This window comes from Garra rufa, chromosome 13 (genome assembly GCF_049309525.1).
Source record: "Garra rufa chromosome 13, GarRuf1.0, whole genome shotgun sequence".
NCBI classification, from domain to species: domain Eukaryota; kingdom Metazoa; phylum Chordata; class Actinopteri; order Cypriniformes; family Cyprinidae; genus Garra; species Garra rufa.
The window spans coordinates 21,815,184-21,838,685 of record NC_133373.1 but is presented as its reverse complement, the minus strand read 5'-3'; the positions used below and the strand labels follow the sequence as shown (position 1 = coordinate 21,838,685).

General features: G+C 41.0%; 1 protein-coding gene across 1 annotated transcript in view; it reads right to left on the bottom strand.

Moving 5' to 3' along the window:
* Nucleotides 1-10,676: 10,676 nt before the first annotated feature.
* The window catches only part of mei4 (meiosis-specific, MEI4 homolog (S. cerevisiae)), a 44,242-nt gene continuing 31,416 nt past the window's right edge, over nt 10,677-23,502 (bottom strand). The window contains exon 5 of the mRNA XM_073852935.1: nt 10,677-10,901. Within this exon, the coding sequence (XP_073709036.1) occupies nt 10,677-10,901 (225 nt within the window). The remainder of the gene's footprint in view (nt 10,902-23,502) is intronic.

The window sequence follows — 23,502 nt, the reverse complement described above, 5'->3', positions numbered from 1 at the left end:
TAATGGGACAATTGGCTTCTCAGCTGTTCCATGGCCAGGTGTGTGTTATTCCCTCATTATCCCAATTACAATGAGCAGATAAAAGGTCCAGAGTTCATTTCAAGTGTGCTATTTGCATTTGGAATCTGTTGCTGTCAACTCTCAAGATGAGATCCAAAGAGCTGTCACTATCAGTGAAGCAAGCCATCATTAGGCTGAAAAAACAAAACAAACCCATCAGAGAGATAGCAAAAACATTAGGCATGGCCAAAACAACTGTTTGGAACATTCTTAAAAAGAAGGAACGCACCGGTGAGCTCAGCAACACCAAAAGACCCGGAAGACCACGGAAAACTGTGGTGGATGACCGAAGAATTCTTTCCCTGGTGAAGAAAACACCCTTCACAACAGTTGGCCAGATCAAGAACCAGGAGGTAGGTGTATGTGTGATATATGTGATTCACCTCATCAGTGAAGCATGGTGGTGGTAGTGTCATGGCGTGGGCATGTATGGCTGCCAATGGAACTGGTTCTCTTGTATTTATTGATGATGTGACTGCTGACAAAAGCAGCAGGATGAATTCTGAAGTGTTTTGGGCAATATTATCTGCTCATATTCAGCCAAATGCTTCAGAACGGCGCTTCACAGTGCAGATGGACAATGACCCAAAGCATACTGCAAAAGCAACCAAAGAGTTTTTAAGGGAAAGAAGTGGAATGTTATGCAATAGCCAAGTCAATCACCTGACCTGAATCCAACTGAGCATGCATTTCACTTACTGAAGACAAAACTGAAGGAAAAATGCCCCAAGAACAAGCAGGAACTGAAGACAGTTGCAGTAGAAGCCTGGCAGAGCATCACCAGGGATGAAACCCAGCGTCTGGTGATGTCTATGCGTTCCAGACTTCAGGCTGTAATTGACTGCAAAGGATTTGCAACCAAGTATTATAAAAGTGAAAGTTTGATTTATGATTATTATTCTGTATTCTGTCCCATTACTTTTGGTCCCTTATCAAGTGGGAGGCAAACTGCTGTAATTCCTACACCGTTCACCTGATTTGGATGTAAATACCCTCAAATTAAAGCTTGACAGTCTGCAGTTAAAGCACATCTTGTTTGTTTCATTTCATATGAATTTCATTTCATATGTTTGTGTATAAAACACTGATTGCACATGATATGTATTTAACTGTCTTTACCTTTTTTGGCCAAGTAGCTGGGAACAGGGGCTTTGGTCAGTGCAGACGGCATTGGTGCAGGTGTTGATTGTGTTGTTGCAGGTGGTAAAGAGACTTCACCCCATGAAGAAGGCCTACACACAGGAACTGATGTATAGAGGCTGCAGCAGACCTGCATGAAACAGTACAAGGAGGAAATTAAAAATATATTAAAACACTGAATGTACACAATGTGTATTTAATTGTCTTGACTACAATAAATGACTAGAATCATTGTTTATTCTAGTAATGCAAATTATAATAAACATTCCACAACAACAAATAAGACCAGTTTAAATACCATGCATACAATTTATGAAGTGCACTCACCCTCACCACTGGTATGTTCAACCCTTAACAGTAGAACAAAAGAACATGTTTTTTAGAACAGACAAGAACACTGCCAAAAAACAACTAAGATAATTAAATTCAGAAATGGAGGATCAGAAGTCTGTATGTAAGAGAATAAGCCTCCAAATCTGATGTGGAATGTAACCTGCTATAGATAAGACTGTGGATCCCATGGCTGCAGATGATCCTGAAAATTAAGCATTAGAATTTGAATAGTTTTCCTCCAGTATGTGCAACTTTATGCGTCATAAACATGCTGAACTTGACATGGCTCTGTATAACACACATGACGTGATTCTTAATTCACTTACTCAGCTGTGTTAGATATTTTGCTGGAGAAAGACTCAGCATTATTCTCTCCAGTTCTTCATCCTCCTCCATCACTATAAAACAAAATCAATGCATCAGTAGGCTTTAAGAATCGATATAAGCAAATTTGCATGAATTTTATTAACTTACCAGGCTGATCAGAGGTACTACTAGAAGTAACAGGTGGTCTTCCAGTAGAAGCTGATGTTGATTGCAATGGAGGAGTGTTTATCATTAGCGGTTTTTGCTGCAGTTTTAAAAGATACTGCTGCAAGTTGTACATTTTGCTGCCTGGAACACGCTTCTGCTTCATTATAAAGAAAGCATATCTGTCTGCCCTGGTATCCCAAATTTTCCTCCAAGCGTCCTGTGCTCTTGTTCCAAATCCAACAGTATTGTCATCCTCTATCAAAACTGGCACTGGATCTGGCCTTTGAGACAGATACTGTTTAAGATCCTCAATTTCCTTAAAGCTTCTTGAGTATTCAAGAAAGGAAATGAGGCTGTCCTTGCAAGGACCCTCTGGGTTGAACTGCCCAGTCTGTTCTTCTTCCTCAACCTTATCGGATAGGTACAAAGCATAGCCGACATTATTCTCTAATAACCACCTGAAAGACTTGCCCTTGTACTTGCCGAACTGAAGAATGTATTCTCCCAACACCTCTTGCTTGTCAGAGACATCCCCTCCTCTCTGTAAGACAACAGAATGGGCATTCATTCTGACCAGATCTTCTCTTTGAGGTGTTGAATTCTCCTGCAGTGAAGGGTTGTCTTTAATTATTTTTGCCTCTTCTGATGGGTCCTGGCGTAAATAACCTGATGGCCAATTCCTGAAAGACACCTTGACTCTCCCAGGGAAAAAAACTTTCCCCGGGAGAGTTTTCTTCATGATGCTGCTCTGAAATCATGGCCACATGAAAAAACGTAATATAATGAAATAAGACATCAGCATCAGTTATATATAAAAGAGTTATTTTAAATTGCAATAATATTTAATAATATTACTGTTTATTAGCTAAATAAATGCAGCCTTAGAGCATAAGATACTTTACATTTAAAGTAATGATTAATAAATTTGTGTTATGTAATATTTAATTCATTTAATATATGTGTGTGTATATAAAAATATTTGATATGGAAATGTATATATAAAAACAAGTTTAACTAATTAAAAATGTTTTATACACACACGTTTTAAATTATACCATTAAATTGCACACACTTTTTTTGTAATTTAAATGTAATATATATGTGTAATACATATTAATTACATTATAAGTATCTTATTGCAATGTTAACATTTGTTTAAACATTTTAAGTAAATAGTAAGAGATCAATGATGAAACATTCACTCTCACAAAGAAACTATGAAATTATATAAACTAACAGCTGTATTTTCAACGATGAGTTAGGTTTAATGTTTCCTAACATCACAAACCATTCAACAAAATTAAACAAAACCATTACATGACAATCGCGCCGCTGATTGGCTGAATCAGTTTTGTGACATTCCAGCTGTTTACCGGACATCTGCTAACCTGAGATTCAAGGTAAGCATTATCAAATTACAAATCCGTAACACTAATGTTAACCTGTTCAAACATTAAATTATGAGTTTATTCGGATCGGTACATGCTTGCGTTGCAAGGTAAGCTAACTTAAAATTGACGTGTATCAGTTATCGCTAGCTAACGCTAATTAACCCTTTGATGCATAACATGGGTCTTAAGTGACCTGACTAAGTTTTTATTTTCAATATTTTTGCAAGAATTTCATTTCATCATTCAGTATTCCAAGTATTCAGTCCCTGTTATTTCAGTCATGGCTGAGTGGTATTCATTAAATAACTAGCTTTTGATTTCCGCAAATCATTGTTCATTTTTCCTTTCTTACTTTATATACAAACACAGTTTTTGTAGGTTTACATGAAAAGCTATTTGTAAATTTTTGCAAGTAGGAACTTATTTACTGCAGAATTTTTTTTTTACCTGCCACATATTTTACGATTTAACATGTCTTGCATGTTTTGTATATTTGATGCATGTATATTTGCATATTTGATGCTTATTTTTTTACACATTTTATGTGTGTGTGTGTGTGTGTGTGTATGCTATGACAAGTCTCAGTTAGCCTTAAGCGGTACACGTAGCAAGGTTTATGTTACAATCACCAGCTGGAGTGCCCGTCATCTCCAGTAGAGGGCGCTCCACCCTGGACTCTGTTTATGCTGTGTGCTCTCTACCTACCATGTATTTCCCTTGTCTGTGTGTCATCCTCTGATTGGTTCCTCTGTTCTTTGTGTCTGTTCCCCATTGGTTAGTTTGGTCATGTGTTCCCTAGTGTTTGGTATAAAAGCCACTCCCTTCCCCCTCTGTTTTGCTGATTGTTGTTTAGCCTTTAGTGTTTCCTGTGTTCCTTGTTCTTGTTTATTTCTAGCCTAGTCTTCGTGTTTTTTTTTTTTACTTTGGATTTTTTCCCCATTTATTGAACCTTGCTGCCTGCCCCTGATCATTTCGCCTTGTTATTCGGATTACTCTTTGGACTATCTTTGTTGTTCCTGTTTGTCTACTCTGACCCTGCCTGTTCGACCACGTTTATTAATAAAAGCTTGCATTTGGATCCACCTCAGTATCCCTTCGTTACAGTTTATTTATTTTTTTTATATATGATAGATAAAAAGAAAACAAATAGAATAGAAAAATAAGGGGAAAAGTTATTCAGTGAGGGGAGAGTGTTATTCAGTGATAAAATTAGTATGATAGTATAATTAGTATAATTTTAATAATAAATTAGTAATTAGTTCTTAATTAGTTTTTTTTTAAATCTACATTATTTTAACTATTATTATTATTAATTAATTTTACTGCAAAAAAGGCTTATCCCACTTAGTATTTCTGTCTTCTCTGTAAAAATCAAAAATATAATATATTTATAAAATATAATCCTGTCTGATGTCCTCATGTGACTGGGTGGTGGCTGAATCAAAGAGAATGCAAAACAGAAATGCACAACTACATTGATTTGGTCCATATTATTTTTCAGATATGACCAAAACAGGCAAATCTTCTGCCTATTGGACTGACATCTGCCATAGATATGCCCAGGGCACCTTCCAGTTCAGTACAGGCAAAAGGCCTGGAAGCAGAAAATGGAAGGAGGTCCTGGAGCGAATTGATGCCTGTCCTCTGCAAAGAGGGAATAAGGTGGACCTGTTTGGCAGGCACATAGTGTGCACATAGTTCCATTAGGTAGGTAAATGATAGAATACATCAAAAGCAAGATAAGTCCCAGTATCATGTAATAGACTATTTAAAGGACCATCCCCTGATTTATTCTCAGAGACCACAGTTCTGCAGAACAATTTGGTGAAATTATTTAACATGTATAGTATGACCTTCTTTTGTTCCTAATCTTCATTTTCTTCCAGTCAACAGATAAGGCCTTGATTGAGGCAGGGCCTGAGGTAGCAGCAGCCCACTCCATCCCCGCGGCCATCTCCATCCCCGCAACCATCTCCATCCCAGCTGCCCACTTCATGTCCGCGGCCATCTCCATCCCCGCGGCCATTAACATCCTTGTGGCCATCTCCATCTCAGCAGCCCACTCCATCTCCAAGGCACTCTCCAGCTCTACAGCCCTCACCTCCACAGTGCTCTCTATCTCCACAACCCACTCCAACCTCATGTCCAGCACCCTTACTGCAGGCCACACCATCTCTGCCTCAGGCTGTTACTGATTGGGAGAGCTTTCTTCCCAGTCAGTTTAAGAGAGTCCTCCAGCCAGGAGATTGGGTGTGGATTGCTAAGTGCCTTTATGAGCCCACAGGGCAGCTGAGGCAAAAGATCCAGGCCAGCTGGATTTATCCACCGATGCAGCCCAAGCCATCTTCTGGGTGGTACTTCCGACAAAGGATGTTCTTGTGGGCACCGATGAGGATATGGGGCATTCCTCTTAAATGCCCACAGTGTGGCCGGAAGATGCACCATTCAGGGATATACCCGAAGGTCAGGAAGGTGATTGACATGGATAGCCGCTACTACCTGATGGGTGGGGACTATCCACGCTGCAGTGTATGCAAGTTGCCAGTATGCCCATGGAGCCAGGACATCCTTTCACAACTGGATGTGGCACACAGGACCCTGTTTCCAGCAATGCTGACCACTCAGCTAGACCTGGACAGGAAATGTGTGACCTTCCTCAGGCCAAGGACCAGTGACAACAGTTCCTCCTACTTCCAGTCAGCAATAGAGGAAGTCCACAGTGAGGAGTGGGCACGACGGACCATCCAGTACCTCTCTGACTGTGAGCATCATTTGAGAAAGGTTGCCCTGGTCCAATCTGCGATGACACCTGCCTTTTCTGCACCTGCACCCTTCAGGCCACTTTCACTTGCCCAGTGGTTTGAGACTGTCCACTCCAATGACATCCTCAGTCATCTGGACGAGATGAAGGGGGTGATTACCTCCACCTATGGCCGAATCCTGAAGATGGATTCTACTAAGAAGGTACAATAACATGAAGATTTGAGCATGAGGTTTATTTGTAGCCATCCATGTTAATTAATTGGAATAAATATAATTTCATCATAATGATGAAAAAGTGTGAATTTGTGTTTTATATATTGTAATGCACCATGAAAAACTGTCAGAATGTCTTTATGTTTCCTTATGTTTGTTATTCAGATCACCAAAAAGTTGGCTGGTGGCATTGGGGACACGGCTGCATGGATGACCAACATTGGGAATGAGCTCGGCCAGGTTCTGAACAGTGTTCTGACAACAGCTGAAGGTGCAGGAATGGAGGAGCTGTGCCAGGGCGTTGTGAAACGCTACCAGAATTCTGGCGAGCCAGAGCCTGAGGTCATCTATGTTGACCGGGATTGCTGCAGTCAGTCAGTTGGGATTTTCAAATTACTATTTTATTAAATGTGCATTGCAATATATTTTACAAAAGTTAATAGTGGTGTAAAAACAATATTTTTTCCCTATTGGTGAGGGTAATTAGTATTATTATTACCGTCAATGTAATGTAATAAATTACAATGAATGAAAAGTATGTTGAAAAAAAAATCAAATGCATACTTTTTGTTTTCCCCCCCTCCACAGGTACACCTGCTGTGCTAAATCTTTTTCGGCCATGGAAGTCTACTGTAAGGCTAGATATCTTCCATTTTATGAGAAGATTCAACTGTGGCCTTACTACAGAGTACCACCCTCTCTATGGTACCTTTTGTTCAAAACTTTCCTCCTGTATCTTTTAATGGGATCAGGAGGATGTGAAAGAACTTAAGGCGACCAAGAGAGGGGAGTGGAAAAGCAGCCATGGTGGACAGACTCCAACTGAGGCACAGCTCATGGCCAGCATCAGCCCAGGTGAACTGGCGAAGCACTGTAGGCGGCGGACTCGCAAGGCTGAGGAGATCTGGGCCATGATTTCAGGGCTGCTGGAATCAGTGTGGGAGCTAACAGACACTACAGGGCTTCGTCTGGTTAACCCTGACAGCACCTCGAGTGCATACAGGACCCCCCACATGTAGAGTTGTACACAAAGACGGGGACACTCCAGAAAGGTGGAAAAGTCCTAAACGTGCTTAGGTCTGGCAGGGGGTCATCCTCGCTGGAGAGTTCTCACCACCACCAATGTGCCTTTATTCCTGGTAAATTCTGATTGTTAAATTGCAGTATGTAGATTTTTAAGCTTTTTTTTTTTACTACCTGCTACTTGTCTCATTATAATTATTATTATTTTATATTACTGTTCTATAACTGTGTCATTAAATTATTATGTCCTGAGTTTAAAATAATTGCTGACTGAATTTTTTTTTTATTCTTAAGATGGAGATGCAATGCCATGCACACACAAATATACATGTTAGAGGGGGCCTCGAGGTGGAACTTGAGCCGGGCTAGAGAAGCTGTATCTGTGGTGGGGGCCTCAACCCTCAGGACATTTGATGTCTGCTTAATGTCTCATTTAAACAACATGAGCCAACAGGTCCTTGGTTGGGCTTTGATGCCAGAATTCACTCCTCCAGGAAAACCCACTGGTAAGAGTATTCCTCTCTCTCTCCTGTTTATGTGTGTATGTGTCCTCTCCCCATTAACAATATGTTACAAATTATTGCAGGGGAGTGCATTGCAGTGGAGTAATTGTTGGCCCAGTCCAATAGAGGCGACCAGTTGATTGCACACCACAATGTCATGCCTGAAGTCCCTTCAGAGGATCCCGAAGATGATAGTGAAATCGACACGACTGTATGCCATGCAGCTGACCTTAGGGCTGATGACTGATGACCCTCCAGCAGCTGTCGTGGAGTGACCAGTCAGTTGGGTGACACTGGACCAAAATCTCCTGCTGAGGATGTCACTGAGGAAGAGGAGGATGACATTGCAATTTCTAGCACATCAGGCTAGGTAATGTTGCTATCCTGTACTTTTACTTAAGAATGTCCTCCTGGATCTTACTCTGCATTTCCCATATACCCACCTGCACCACACTTTCCCAGCTACCCACCTGGTCAACTAGTGCCTCAGTCTACCCAGTTTATGCCTCCTCCCCAATTTCAGCCCCCCTTCCCATTCCAGCCCCCTCCCCAGTTCCAGAAGGGTTTCCAGTTTCCAGTGTGATGTGTTTGTCAGATCAGTATTTTTTTTCTTACGTTTTTATTAGAAACTGTATAGTCAAAATTAAGTCAAACACTTTACTTAAATCCCTTGTGAGTGTTCATGAAGTATGATAGATAATAGTTTTTTTTCTTTTTCTTTCTTCCCCCCATTTCCCCCTCTTTCCCCCTTGTTGCAGTCCCATTTGCCCTGTTTTTGGCAGAGTGGTGAAGGCGATGGACTAGAAATCCATTGGGATCCATGGTTTGAATCCTGCCGACTACGCTGTTCGCCGACGCTGAGGAGAAGCAGTCGGGCCCTTTTCTTCCACATCCCTCGCACAGATTTGCATGCCGGCACCACCAGGCATGAGCCAGTGGCGCGCCGTGATCGTATAGTGGTTAGTATTCTGTGTTGTGGCCGCAGCAAATCCGGGTCACGGCAGGCTTTTCGTGCGCTGAGCTCCTTTCTGCCACCTCTATTTTTCGTCCGGATGCGGTGCTGGTTATAATATACCAACAACGCAGGCAGCAGACACTGGCTTTTGCTGTCAAAAAAGAAGGCTCGAAGCGCACGAGTCACTGATAGGGCCAAAAGAGCTGAAGCCATCTTTGTTTGAGCCCGTCCAGGGTTTGGATCCCATCATGTACGAGAGAGCGCTGTCTTTCCATGCTGGCTAAAGAAATTTGAAGTTGCGATGCTGGAAGTGCAAAGGCTGCAAACACAGACCATGATGAGGCACGCTTTGTTCCACTGCACGTTGGCGGGCGTCCAGATTGACTCTGCTCTTGACACTCTAGTGTAGCTCTGCTGTGAGCAGAGCCCCCAAAAATACAGGTCACTCGCAAAGGTTCCCCTCCACGGAAAACTTTAGTGAAAGGCTAAAGCAGGAGGGCAGGTCCCTCGAACCCAGGTCAACTGCTTGGAAGGCAGCTATGCTTACCACTATACCACCAACGCAGGCGCTAGATGCCGGCTTTAAGCTGTCAGAAAAGAATGCTCGAATCTCGCAAACTTTGCGCATTTGCACACTTGAAAAAAAAAAACATCCCCACTGGTGTGCCTTGTCTCTTATTAGTGTGCCCTGTTCTATGTAAAATTTGTACTGTTTCATACTGTTTGCACTGTCTACTCAGGTATGCATACACGGACTTTATATAGTCTTGTGTAGTCTGCGTATAAATGTTCAGTGCTTATTTAGTTTTTTGTAGTCTGCATATAAATGTTAAATGTTTATTTATTATTTTTAGTTCCTTTTTTTTAGAACGTTATTAACTCTTTTGTATAGCCTGTTTAATAACATTTAATTATGTACAGTTTAGTTTTGTTGTCTTGTGTCCGGTGTTGTCTTGCGCAGAACCATGGTCCTGGTAGAATGCTCTTTTGTTTCACTGTATACCGGCTGTTTAGACAGTTTCATCCGATGCACGCGACTGGCCCAAAGTTAACTTCCGGTCTGTGTTTGTTTAATCGATCTGGCTAGTAGTGCCGACTACTAACCGCAGTTAAAGTTAAGGTGATGAGTCGACTGAAGTTGGTCTCAGGTTTTTGTGTTGTGGAAAGTGTTTCCCCATACATTGATTTATTTGTTGCAGCCCACCACAATATCAAAACTGATATTGTTTTGGTGTCGTTTTCATTTCATCTTGCCTGTAAAAGCCTGTCGGATTAACACAGCAAACTTGTAAACAGACTTGTAAATGTGAACCGGTACATATATATATATATATATTTCCTCCCGAAAGTGCCGCCACACATACACGGTAAGTGTGTGGGAAAGACAAGAGGAGATGGTGAGCATGGATCACCGCTGTGCGAAGAGAGGCTTGGCAGCCAGACAAGACATAGCTCTAACTTGCTAGCTAATGCTGTGCGAAGAGAGGCTTGGCAGCCAAGCAAGACAGTTTTAACTTGTAAGCTAATGTAATTTACTTGTTATATATTATGCTTGTTATCAGAAATAATCTACTCTAGAGTGGAAGTCTACCGGAAGTTTGGGCCACAAAAGTGTGCATAATAAATCTGACTCTGCAAAAAAATCTAGATAAAACTCTACAGTGAAATCAACCTATGAAGACCACAACAAAAAAAACTGACTGGTTTAAAATGTATTTATTAACATTTAATATTTTTTTTTAATTAAAGCTTTTAATGTAAAATGAGCTCTTAAAAAAAGAGCAAAGATTTTAAGAATAACAGCAGCAAGTCTACATCTGCTTATGTGTGTCCCGCCCTGAAGAGACCTCCGATCCGCCACATATACAGACAGAACAGGGGAAACTCATCAGCGAGAGGAAATGCTTTCTTTTCCAGCTGGATCACAAGCTCCTGGTTTACATTATAATCATTTTCCTGGGTGAGATATTCCAGCAGCCTGAACACATAGAAGGATTTTTCATAGCATATCCAGTCCACTTGATGATGCTGTTCTTCTCTAGACCTCTGCACAAAACAAAACCCTACCATTACTGAGCCATTATATACAGAATGAACACAATATAAGCGAGAATCACTGTTTAGTAAGCAACATTAGCGTAGTAAGCTAGGATAGCCTTGTGTTCACATAATGATGGAAAAATAGAATGTACAAATGTATATTAGTCCACTGCAAATATGGCTTGACCCCCAAAAAAATCTAACAAAAGGTTTCTCAGTGGTTTACAGTAGTATCAGATGTACTTAAAAATATACTAAAAGTTTGACTCCAAGAAAGGCCCCATTTTCAAAATGGCGGCCATAAGGTCCTTAAAATGACCATTACTTCTTTGTATTCGACCAAGGAATACTGGTGCCTGATAAAGGTGCATCTCAATAAATTAGAATGTCAAGAAAAAGATTACTTATTTCAGTAATTCAACTCAAATTGTGAAACTTGTGTATTAAATAAATTCACTGCACACAGACTGAAGTAGTTTAAGTCTTTGGTTCTTTTAATTGTGATGACCCACCAATTCACTATCTCAACAAATTAGAATATGGTGACATGCCAATCAGCTAATCAACTCAAAACACATGCAAAGGTTTCCAGAGCCTTCAAAATGGTCTCTCAGTTTGGTTCACTAGACCAGTGGTTTTCAATCCTGGTCCTGGGGACCCAGTGCTCTGCAAATTTTGTATGTATCCCTTATCTGACAACAGGGATGGAAATTAGCACCCGCCACCAGCCAAATGCGGGTGATTTTGTGTTGTGGCGGGTAAACTCGCTTCACCCACCGGCCACCGTGGCGGGTAAATAAAAATGACATACTTCAACCGGACGGCGTGAGGCGGTAATGCACCTTAACTTTGGTTGCGAACTGCTGTTAAAATACACGAAGAAGACGACGGCGGACACTTTTAGCGGAGGCACACCTTCAAAAAAATGTGTAACGTGTGAGTTATATATAAACGTATACGTATAAACGTATATACATTGTTGTTGTTCTGACGGCAAACCAAAAAATCATCTCTGCATCATTCACAATTCGTTATTTAGCAGAGAACACAGAGCACTAGAATTTCGGCGCGGGTATTAATACACATTGGAATCTATCATATGCACGTGCTTTTGAGTCCTGCTTATTTAATGAAAGAGAGACTCATTTGCGCACTCTTATAGATTATGGTCTGTGCGCCCACAGAACGCGAAAAGGAGAGTGACAGATTTAAACCATTGTTAAGGGAGTAAGCAAATGTAATATTGATTTAATACAACAGTTGAAAAGCAAGAAAATATAAAATGACTTGCGTTGTCTGACTACATCTCTATTGCCTGATTTTACTCTATTTCTTTAAATGAAAATATTTCTAAATGAGTAGCAGCTCAGCCTCTGCGCATCTCTAAAAGCAAAACAGCGGTGTTTCATTAATGAATGAAAGCGCGTTTTGAACCAATCTTCAGTTCATTATTATCCATTCATAAAGACAGTCACTTGCTTCTTTCCCGAATGAATCAGCCGTTCGAACAAATAACTTGTCTTACTGCCACCTGCTGGTGGATTTAGTGTCATTGTAACGTATACTTAGTTATTTAAAACATAATATTTCTATATTAAAAAATGTATATTTAATACATTTATCTCAACATGAATACATTTGCACTTATGCCACCCCTGAGCTTCATTAAATGTCTGAAATTGCACCTACAAGCCACTTTTGTGTTCCTTTGTGCCACCTCTGTAGTACAAATTATTTTTTATTAATACTAATTTTATATGATTGGTAATATAGTTGTCTGATTCTGCTATTAAATTGTTTTAATTAGACATTTTAAAAATAAAATATAATAAATATTTTTTTAACTGACATATAATGACATTTAATAAAAAAATACCATAACAAAGGTAAAAAGAAACTGCCACTGTAAATCACATTAATGAATCAATTATCACCTCAAGGCTAATTTTTTATCAGAATTTTTTATTATTGATCAGAAGATGCTTCATGTTTTAAATTAGTAGGACACGCACTGTAAGAAGGACAAAAACTGCTTATAAAGTGGGTGTGTGACAGGTATGGCTATGGAATGGTGTTTGGCAAAGATTTTTTGGAGGAAAAATTTTAAGTTATAAGTTTTTTTTTTGTTTTTTTTTTTGCTTTGATCCCTGGGTTTGTAAGAGAGAGAAAGAGAAAATGTCAGTATTTTATTGAGATTTGAGATTAAATAAACTGCTCAAGTATAGTAGATCTTGTAGTATTAATTTTCACATGCAGCTACACATTGTCGGTTAAAAACATAAAGTGGCTGGTAAAAACATTTAGTGGCTGGTAGATTTTGAAATCCACCAGCCACACTGGCCGGTGGACAAAAAAGTTAATTTCCATCCCTGTCTGACACACTCAGTTAAGTACATGGATCTCTCTCCTAATGAGTTGATTATCTGAATCAGGTGTGTTAAATAAGAGAGACACACAAAATATGCAGAGCAGTGGGTCCCCAGGACCAGGATTGAAAACCACTGCACTAGGCTACACATTCATGGGAAAGATTGCTGATCTGACAGTTGTCCAGAAGACAATCATTGACACCCTTCGCAAGGAGGGTAAGCCACAAACATTCATTGCCAAAGAAGCTGGCTGTTCACAGAGTGCTGTATCCAAGCATGTTAACAGAAAGTTGAGTGGAAGGTGTGAAAGAAAAAGATACACTACCAAACGAGAGAACCGCAGCATTGAGAGGCTTGTCAAGCAAAATCGATTAAAGAATTTGGGTGAACTTCACAAGGAATGGACTGAGGCTGGGGTCAATGCATCAAGAGCCACCACACACAGACATGTCAAGGAATTTGGCTACAGTTGTTGTATTCCTCTTGTTAAGCCACTCCTGAATCACAGACAATGTCAGAGACGTCTTACCTGGGCAAAGGAGAAGAAGAAATGGAATGTTGCCCAGTGGTCTAAAGTCCTGTTTTCAGATGAGAGCAAGTTTTGTATTTCATTTGGAAACCAAGGTCCTGGAGTCTGGAGGAAGTGTGGAGAAGCTCATAGCCCAAGTTGCTTGAAGTCCAGTGTTAAGTTTCCACAGTCTGTGATGATTTGGGTAGCAATCTGCTGGTGTTGGTCCACTGTGTTTTTGAAAACTAAAGTCACTGCACCCGTTTACCAAGAAATTTTAGAGCACTTCATGCTTCCTTCTGCTGATTTTCCAGCAGGATTTGGCACCTGCCCACACTGCCTAAAGCACCAAAATTTGGTTAAATGACCATGGTGTTTATGTGCTTGACTGGCCAGCAAACTCAGAAGACCTGAACCCGATAAAGAATCTATAGGGTATTGTCAAGAGGAAAATGAGAAACAAGAGACCAAAAAATGCAGATGAGCTGAAGCCCACTGTCAAGGAAACCTGGGCTTCCATACCACCTCAGCAGTGCCACAGACTGATCACCTCCATGCCTCGCTGAATTGAGGCAGTAATTAAAGCAAAAGGAGCCCCTGCCAAGTATTGAGTACATATACAGTAAATGAACATACTTTTCCAGAAGGCCAACAATTCACTAAAAATGTTTTTGTTTTCATTGATCTTATTAAGTATTCTAATTTGTTGAAATCAGTGACCATTTTAGAGGGTTCACACACAGACCTCTGTTCAGACTAATTCAGAGTTGTTTATGATCAAAGATATACAACTCCAATTTAAGGAACTTTTGGGTGCAGTAACTTTTACATTGAATGTCAAGTCTGTGTTTTAGCAAAAGAAAAGGGGTATGTGTCCAAAAACACGTACTGAGTAGGAGTTACATGACATAGGCTAAATCGTTTACATCTCCGGTTCACCCCAAACAAAGATAAAACCTTACAATAATCTCACAAAATCATGTATTCCGTAAGTATGTAATAATTACAGTGCAATTTAGACATGTCCAATGGATTAATAAACCCAGAAAACATGGGGTTACACTCCAAGATTACTTGGCTGGGTCAAATAATGAAGGAGTTAGGATATTTTAAGGGTTTCCTGCCCATATTGGACACCATCTTGAAAATGACACCTTTTTAGTGGTCAAACTTTGGTAAACTTTTAGTATGTTATTAAGGACACCCAATACTACAAAAACAGCTGAGAAACCTTTTGTTAGAATTTTTATAGGGTTAGGTGTTTTTGTTTTTTTCATATATGCAGCCGCCTATATAAATTAACACATATCGTGATTCTGTTCTACAGCACAACTGCAAGTGCTACTCATATTATATAAAACATTTATAAACAAGTCATTAATATTCAGTAACTTATGTTTTAGACAAAAAAATGGCTAGTTTGCTGTTTGGTAATTTATTTTTTGGCAGGGAAAATGAGTTAAAGTTTTGCTTGCCACCAAACAACACATGCACTGAAAATTGGTCAGTAAATATGAGTGGAGTGGAATGAATATAGATAAAGACAATATTGTAATATTCAGAAAAAAAGTAAGGGTGTGAATTACTCTTTAGAGATCATGCCAAAGTCTAAGTCAGAATAATGTCCTGATAAACTTGGGCATTAATTTTACAGTCAATAACAGCAAGCTGTCCAGGCTCTGAAGCAGCAAAGCTGCCCCAACCATTCACCATACCAGGGGTGCCCAAACTCTGTCCTGGATGACTGGTGTCCTGCAGAGTTTAGCTCCAACTCCAATTAGACACACCTGAACCAGCTAATCAAGCTCTTACTAGGCATACTAAAAACGTCCTAGCAGGTATGTTAAGACAAGTTGGAGCTAGATTCTGAAGGACACCGACCGTCCAGCTGTACTGTAAAGCTGGACTGTTTTTTTTTTCATAGCATTGTTTTGTTTTGTCAAATATTGATTGCATGTTTTCAAACTTCATATGTTTCAGAGATGTCTTTGATTATGTACAATGTCTGCATGTTATTGGTCAAACTACTTTTTCATCATTACCTTCAGTAAGTAGGAAAACAGAAAAACAAAGCCAAGACGTGTCCGGGAAAAATGGCATGTATGGTCACCCTAAGCACTCTGTTATGTGTGTTAATGAGTGTAAGTTATTGTTACGTCTTCATTTGGAGAGCTAGAATATGCGTGTTTATTTTTGTGGTTCGTATCCATAAGAGTCTGTTTAAGTCACTTGGGTAAAATATGAAAAACAGAATCTGGTAGGAGTGTGTAATTTATTAGATGTGAATGCTCTCATATCCCAGCTTAATATGCAGAGACAACTAAGAACAAGGCTATAATGTTGAATTCTTGAGTGTAAACTCTGGCTGTTCAAAAATGTTTGATATGATCAGTAAAAAAAAACACTAGTGTCATCTAAATTTGCTGTCTGGGAACATTTTGTATTTGCAGTCAATTACAGCAATGGTCAAAATTGTTAACAAAACAGTTATCACAATAAATATTTACACTGACATCACCATGCCATAGAAAGCACACACAAAATAACCAAGAAAACAATCATGTTCAAACTGTCAACTCTTTATGAACAAACAAGCTTATTCTATGAAAATGATTGTATCAGTCATTAATGTATTTAATAATGTTAAAATGGTTTAATGTTTATAAATAAGATTATGTACTTATCCATTTTGTTAAGAATGCAATGCTCTTGGAGACTGTGTCACATTTGACAAACAAATTGCTTGTTGCTGGAATTTTGTTGTGTCATGTCTGGTTAGGACATAGTGTTACAGTATTGTAGCAACTAAATTGTAATTGAGTAACTCCATGTATAATATTCAAGTGCTTTTACGACTACAGAGCAGATTTTATGACTACAAGTTCTGATGATGGCCGGATACACTGCATGCTGATTTCCTGTAAGGATTGCTCTGAAAAGCTGGCTAGAAGCATAGAAACAGCATATAAACATGTAAGTATTTATTCATACTAAGGAATACATATAAGGTAATCCTTAGTATCAGTTCGCAGCCATTTGGCAGGTTAGGCTAATTCAAGCAGGGTTTGTTGTAAGCAGAATCATTCTTTAAATACTACTGCATTTTTTTTAACAGAATGGTATATGCATGGAAGACTTCTAACCCTTATCGTAGTTTATAGGGTAAATAACTGTAAAATAGCTAGTGAGGTACTATAAAATAATCATAGATTATTTACATGTAATATGCATAGCATCATAAGTAACTTTTGTGACATCAATATTACAGTTACAATTACAATTACTTTTTATGAATTAATCACTGTAACTAACTGTAAATAATAGAAGTTACTGTAATTGTAAATAAAGCCACAAATTTCATAACGTCTCTTGTCTGTGAAGTTTGTGATTCCTCTTGGTGGGTCAATGTCCTGCAGAGTTTAGCTCCAACATCAGACCTCGATTAGCTGGTTCAGGTGTGTTTGATTGGGGCTAGAGCTAAATTCTGCAGGGCAGTGGCACTGCCTTCCATTCTGAAGGACTTATGCCCTTAACCTTTGAAGCGCTGCCCTTCAGGAGCAGGTTTGGACAACACTTCTTTAATCATAAACCATTGAGACTATGTCTACATTAATCCGGATACATTTGAAAATGGAGTTTTCGTTTTAAAACGCTCTGTCCACACTAGTGTTTTCAAGCATTTTCCAAACATTTCTCATCCACACAGAAATGTACTAAATTCACTTTATGGCGCATCCGTAAAGCCTCCAAAAACTAACTGAGATTATACAGATGGAACAGACATAATGCATTTTCATGCAGTTCTTCTGGCAGAATAATTTTATTTACGGAAATATTCACTGACGCAATATTCAATGTCGCGTTCACTCATATTTGATCCAAAAAGCAACTACCGTCATGTTTTGCCGCAGGAGTCAGGTGTCACGTTATACAAAGGAGGTCTGGGTCCAAATGCAGGTGAATAGTTTTTAATAGATATAACAACACAAATAAACAAACAAAAGGCCAACACGGCACAAACTAAAGACTAGAACACAAAATAACCAAGAGCCAGAACATAATCAAAAGGTCAGGATATCGCGGAACACATAAACAAACATGACACGAGACAATGCAGACATGAAAGCAGAGTGAGTGGAGATGATACTTATAGTCCTGATAGTAATTGTGAACAGGTGTGCATGTAATCAGTGCAAATGACAAGACAAACGTGAACGACTAAAGGGAGTGTAGTGTAAGGGGAACAGCGACCTCGAGAGGCTGAGGAAGACCCACAGCCCCGATCATGACAGTACCCCCTCCCTACGGAACGGCTTCCAGACGTTCCCAAAGTCTGGAGGGAGGAGGTACGGAGGTAGGCAAGTCAGGGGGAGGGATGGCGGGCCAGGACCGTGCAGTGGGGTCCCGCCAACATGCCTTGCCGCCAGCGGAGCCTCAGCCGACGTCGCCGCGTCAAGCACGAAGTTAGCGGACGTTGTCGCCTCAGGCAAGGAGATAGCGGACGTCGTCGCGTCAGGCAGGGAGTTAGCGGACGTCGTCGCCTCAGTCAAGGAGATAGCGGACGTCGTGGCGTCAGGCAGGGAGATAGTGGACATTGTCGCGTCAGGCACGGAGATAGCGGACGTCGCCGCCTCAGGCAGGGAGATATTGGACGTCGCCACCTCAGGCAGGGAGACAGCGGACGTTGCCGCCTCAGGCAGGGAGACAGCGGACGTCGCCGCCTCGGGCAGGGAGACAACGAACGTTGCCGCCTCGGGCAGGGAGTTAGCGGACGTTACCGCCTCAGGCAGGGAGACAGCGGACGTTACCGCCTCGGGCAGGGAGATAGCGGACGTTACTGCCTCAGGCAGGGAGACAGCGGACGTCGCCGCCTCGGGCAGGGAAATAGCGGACGTTACCGCCTCAGGCAGGGAGACAGCGGACGTTGCCGCCTCGGGCAGGAAGACAGCGGACGTTACCGCCTCGGGCAGGGAGTTAGCGGACGTTACCGCCTCAGGCAGGGAGACAGCGGACGTTGCTGCCTCAGGCACAGAGATAGCGGACGCCGCCGCCTCAGACACGGAGATAGCGGACGTCGTTGCCTTCCCGCGGAAGAGCGTCTCCGCCCCCGCCGCAAAGCAGGGACACCTCCGCGCAGCCTCGGCACTATAGGCGTCCATCCGCGCCAGACAGGCGTAGAGGAAGTCGAAGCGAACCGCCGACGCCGCCTCAAAAGACATCCCCGCCGTGTCCGGAACAGAGCGGGTGGTCGCCGTGTCCGGAACAGAGCGGGTGGTCGCCGCCCCCAAACATGCGTCCGCCGCCTCTTCAAAAACAATCCTCCCCGCTGGACCCATCAGCGATGTCTGCATTCTGTCACGTTATACAAAGGAGGTCTGGGTCCAAATGCAGGTGAATAGTTTTTAATAGATATAACAACACAAATAAACAAACAAAAGGCCAACACGGCACAAACTAAAGACTAGAACACAAAATAACCAAGAGCCAGAACATAATCAAAAGGTCAGGATATCGCGGAACACATAAACAAACATGACACGAGACAATGCAGACATGAAAGCAGAGTGAGTGGAGATGATACTTATAGTCCTGATAGTAATTGTGAACAGGTGTGCATGTAATCAGTGCAAATGACAAGACAAACGTGAACGACTAAAGGGAGTGTAGTGTAAGGGGAACAGCGACCTCGAGAGGCTGAGGAAGACCCACAGCCCCGATCATGACATCAGGACTGTGAGTACATGTGCTGTCATTGAGTGCGTTTACATGGACACTCTTAATGCGATTATAATGAGATTTTGGCAATATTGCGATTAAACTTTTCCCCATGTAAACGCAATACTTCGATTATAATAATGCGATTAAGCTCATAATCGCAACAAGCATAATCGAATTAACATAGGTGGCACACGCCGATTTTAAATGAAGTATACCGGCATGTAAACACCTTAATCACAGTATTGCTGCTTTCACCAGAGTGCGCACGCGCTCTTGACTTCCACGAATCATGTGCCACGCACTTGCAGACAGGGACTGCTCTACAAAGGGGCTAGGGCGTCGGTTCCCAACAGGGGGGTCCCGACCCACAAGGGAGCCTCAGCGAGCTCTGTGGTGGGTCACGTCACATTTTGAAAATTATTGAGCTGTGAGCATTAAGGTGAACGATTGTATTTCATTTGCTAATTGTAATCCATTATCCCCTGGCTGACCAAAAAAATGGACAAATTTGTAATTCGACAAAAACGACCAAGTGCCACTGATTCACCGCCTACAGCAGCTGATATTAACGACCCAGGCATACTGGACCCAGGTGAGGGTCAAAGTGCTAGCAATACTGGAAATACGAAATGCAGGAAATATCAGGATAGTTACCTGAAATACGGTTTTATTTCATTTTCTCGTAGCAAAGAGTTCCTGCCCCAGCCACAATGCATTTTCTGCGCCAAAGTCCTTGCTAACGAAAGCATGAAACCGTCCAAACTAATAAGACATTTGCAAACATATTATCCGCAATATCACGACAAGCCCAGAGCATTTTTTGAGCGCAAGGCAAAAGAATTGGCACACTCCCAAAATGAGATGAGGGAAATCACAGCTACTGACAAGAAACTTTTAAAAATATCGTATACAGTTGCTGAAAAAATCGCCAAAGCAAAGAAAGGGCATACAGTTGCAGAAACTTTGATTTTGCCATGCGCAACAGAGATTGTGAAGGAATTATTTGGAGAGGATAAGTCAAAACAACTGGCCAAGATACCATTATCAAATAATACGGTCAAACGTCACATCGAAACGATGTCAGAAGACGTGAGAGATCAGCTTTCTGCGCGACTTCGTGGTCATAACTTTGCACTTCAAATAGACGAGTCTATAGACGTGTCAAAAATGGCACAACTGCTCGCATACGTTCGGTTATGAATGGGAAAACGAGATAAAAGAAGATTTTTTGTTTTGCAAAGAGCTCCGTACCACAACGACGGCAAACAATATTTTTGAAACTTTGGATAATTTCATGAGATCAAATGAGATAAACTGGAGCGACTGTATTGGGGTCTGTACTGATGGAGCTGCCGCGATGACTGGCAGGCAGTCCGGGGAAGTTCAGCGCATCAAAGAGGTTGCACCCCTTGCCGTTTCAATGCACTGCTTTCTGCACAGAGAGGCGCTTGCTACAAAAGAAATGGAGCCCAGTCTTCATGGAGTTTTAGATGCGGCCGTAAAAATCGTGAACTTTGTGAAAGCCAGAGCCACAAACTCACGGTTATTCACTGCTCTCTGCTAAGAGGTAGGCGCTGATTACCATACCCTGCTGATGCACACTGATGTGAGGTGGCTATCCAGAGGGCGGGTGCTGATGTGTCTGTTCAGCCTGAGGGAGGAGTTGCGTGACTTTCTTGCGGACAAGAGACCAGACCTTGCAGAGTTTTTGGACGATGACAAATGGCTCGCTCAACTCAGCTACCTTTCAGACATATTCGGTGAAATGAACAAGCTTAACAGAGCAATGCAAGGGGCAAACATAAACACTGTGGTGCAGCATGAACGAGTAGAGGCTTTCAAAAGAAAACTTCACATGTGGAAAACCCGTGTCTCCTCTGGAATCAGTGACATGTTTGAGCATACCCATGCATTTATTGCAGACAGACATTTGGATTTTAAAATCATTCAACGTCAAATAACAGTGCATCTATCAAAGGTCCTGGAGAAATTTGATCGTTATTTCCCAGCTCTAAATGAGGAGCAGGCAGCTGATTTTCTGTGGATCAGAAACCCTTTCACTGAGAACATTGAAGCAAAGCTTCCAGCTACTCTGCCATCAAGACTGCTGGAAGAGCTTATAGAAATATCCTCTGATTTCAGCCTGAAAGCCCATTTCAGTGAGATTCCATTGGAGTCATTCTGGTCTGAAACTGCAGAAGAATACCCAGTCTGTCACACAGCTGCAATGAAGGTGCTGATTCCCTTTAGCACCACCTACCTTTGTGAAGCTGGGTTTTCAACCATGACAGCCCTTAAAACCAAATACAGGGCCAGACTGACCCTTGAGGATGATATGCGTCTTGCCCTGTCAAAGATCTCTCCACGCATTGACCAAATTATTACTCACTGCCAACAGCAATCCTCACACTGATTGATAAAGCCTCACAAATAACATGCAAGTATTGAGGTGCCAGACAGCAGTTATTTTGTGATAGCCTATATTCATTTTTTTTCCAAACCAGTGTGAATACTGATATTTTTGTTATTGTGTTTTAAATAGGGCCAATACTCCTAGGCTTAAGTTTTTAAATTGCAAATGGCCTAGTGATGCTTTTATTGTATTTTCAATATTATTATAGGCTATTATTTTGCATAAATCTGGTTATTGTAATAAACATATCATTTGTTTGATAACAACATTTTTGTCATCCTTGCTGCAAGCTTACAAGAGCGATAATATCATTAAATGTGAAGGGGGGCCTTAAAATATTTTCTTGGCAAAAAGGGGGTCTCAGACAAAAAAAGGTTGGGAACCACTGGGCTAGGGGGCTATAGCCGCATTAGAATTTTGAATATCTCGGTTTAGCCACCCCAACCAGCTGAGATAGAGGAGTACTGCTGTCTCGTGCTGTTTGTTACAGTATTCTTCCACACGCGTCATGTGAGCGCAGTTCCGTGCATTAGGCTACATTTAATCCATTACATCATCATTAAGATTGAGACGTGCCGTTCATTTAATTTTTAATATAAGTGTAAAGTATACACAGTTGAATTACGCATTCATATGAATTGTGTTAATGTTGAGCGCACAACCCAGTCTCACGGAGCGCATGGTGCTGTCCAGCTTTGAAGTCTTTCCTTTGCATGTAACAGGTTTTTTTTTTTTTTGTTGCTTTGTGTATAGAGCCCTGAATAGGCCTAAAATCTAGCCCAACTCTTGGCAGAATTCTTGGTAAGAGACTGGCCAGACTCTGACCCAAGATCGTCTTTTTGGCCACTTCTCCCAAAACAGCTTATACTACCATTTTTTTAGCTATTAAAATAGTTCAGTTTTGTATACAGGCCAAATGACAATGTAATTATATTTCGTTTCAGGTTTTTTTTAAGTTAATTTAGAAAAAAGTTTAAAGCATTTTTTTCCCGTTAAATATAGGCTAAGTTTTTTTTTTTAAAGAAGCGACTAGCGGCAGACGGTGAGTTCATATGCTTGATCAATTTAGTTTTCTTAAATCATCACGACTTGCCTAAAATAAAATCTATAGATATTAAAGAGTTCAAGCATATCAAAATGTTAGTTTTAAACGTTTAACCTGTATGTGCGCTGTTAGACTCATATTCTATCGTCTGTGCGGACAGTGGAGGCTAACGCGCGCTTTACTGGACATGAAGTAGCAAGTGTGATCACTTGCATTGCAAACATCTTAAAATACGCTGACTTTTTTGCACGTAAAGGTAAGAGTAATAGCTATTATTCGTAACTGTAAAGGATTTATGTATATTTGCGTGCCCTCACAAACAATACCAACAAATTGATGTGCTTTTTCTATATATATAAAAAAAATGGAATAGGCTCTCTTCTTCAGGAACAGGAATCTTTAGGCAATCGTGAGGCAAATGCGTTAGTCTTTCATGTGCTCTTGATTGCGGATTTGTGGAACTTTTGTGGAAAAAAAAAGCTCACTACTGCCCGTCGGGCTCGGGCTGGAATGCAGGGCTTGTTTTAAGTTTGTGTTTAATTTTTTAGTTTGTG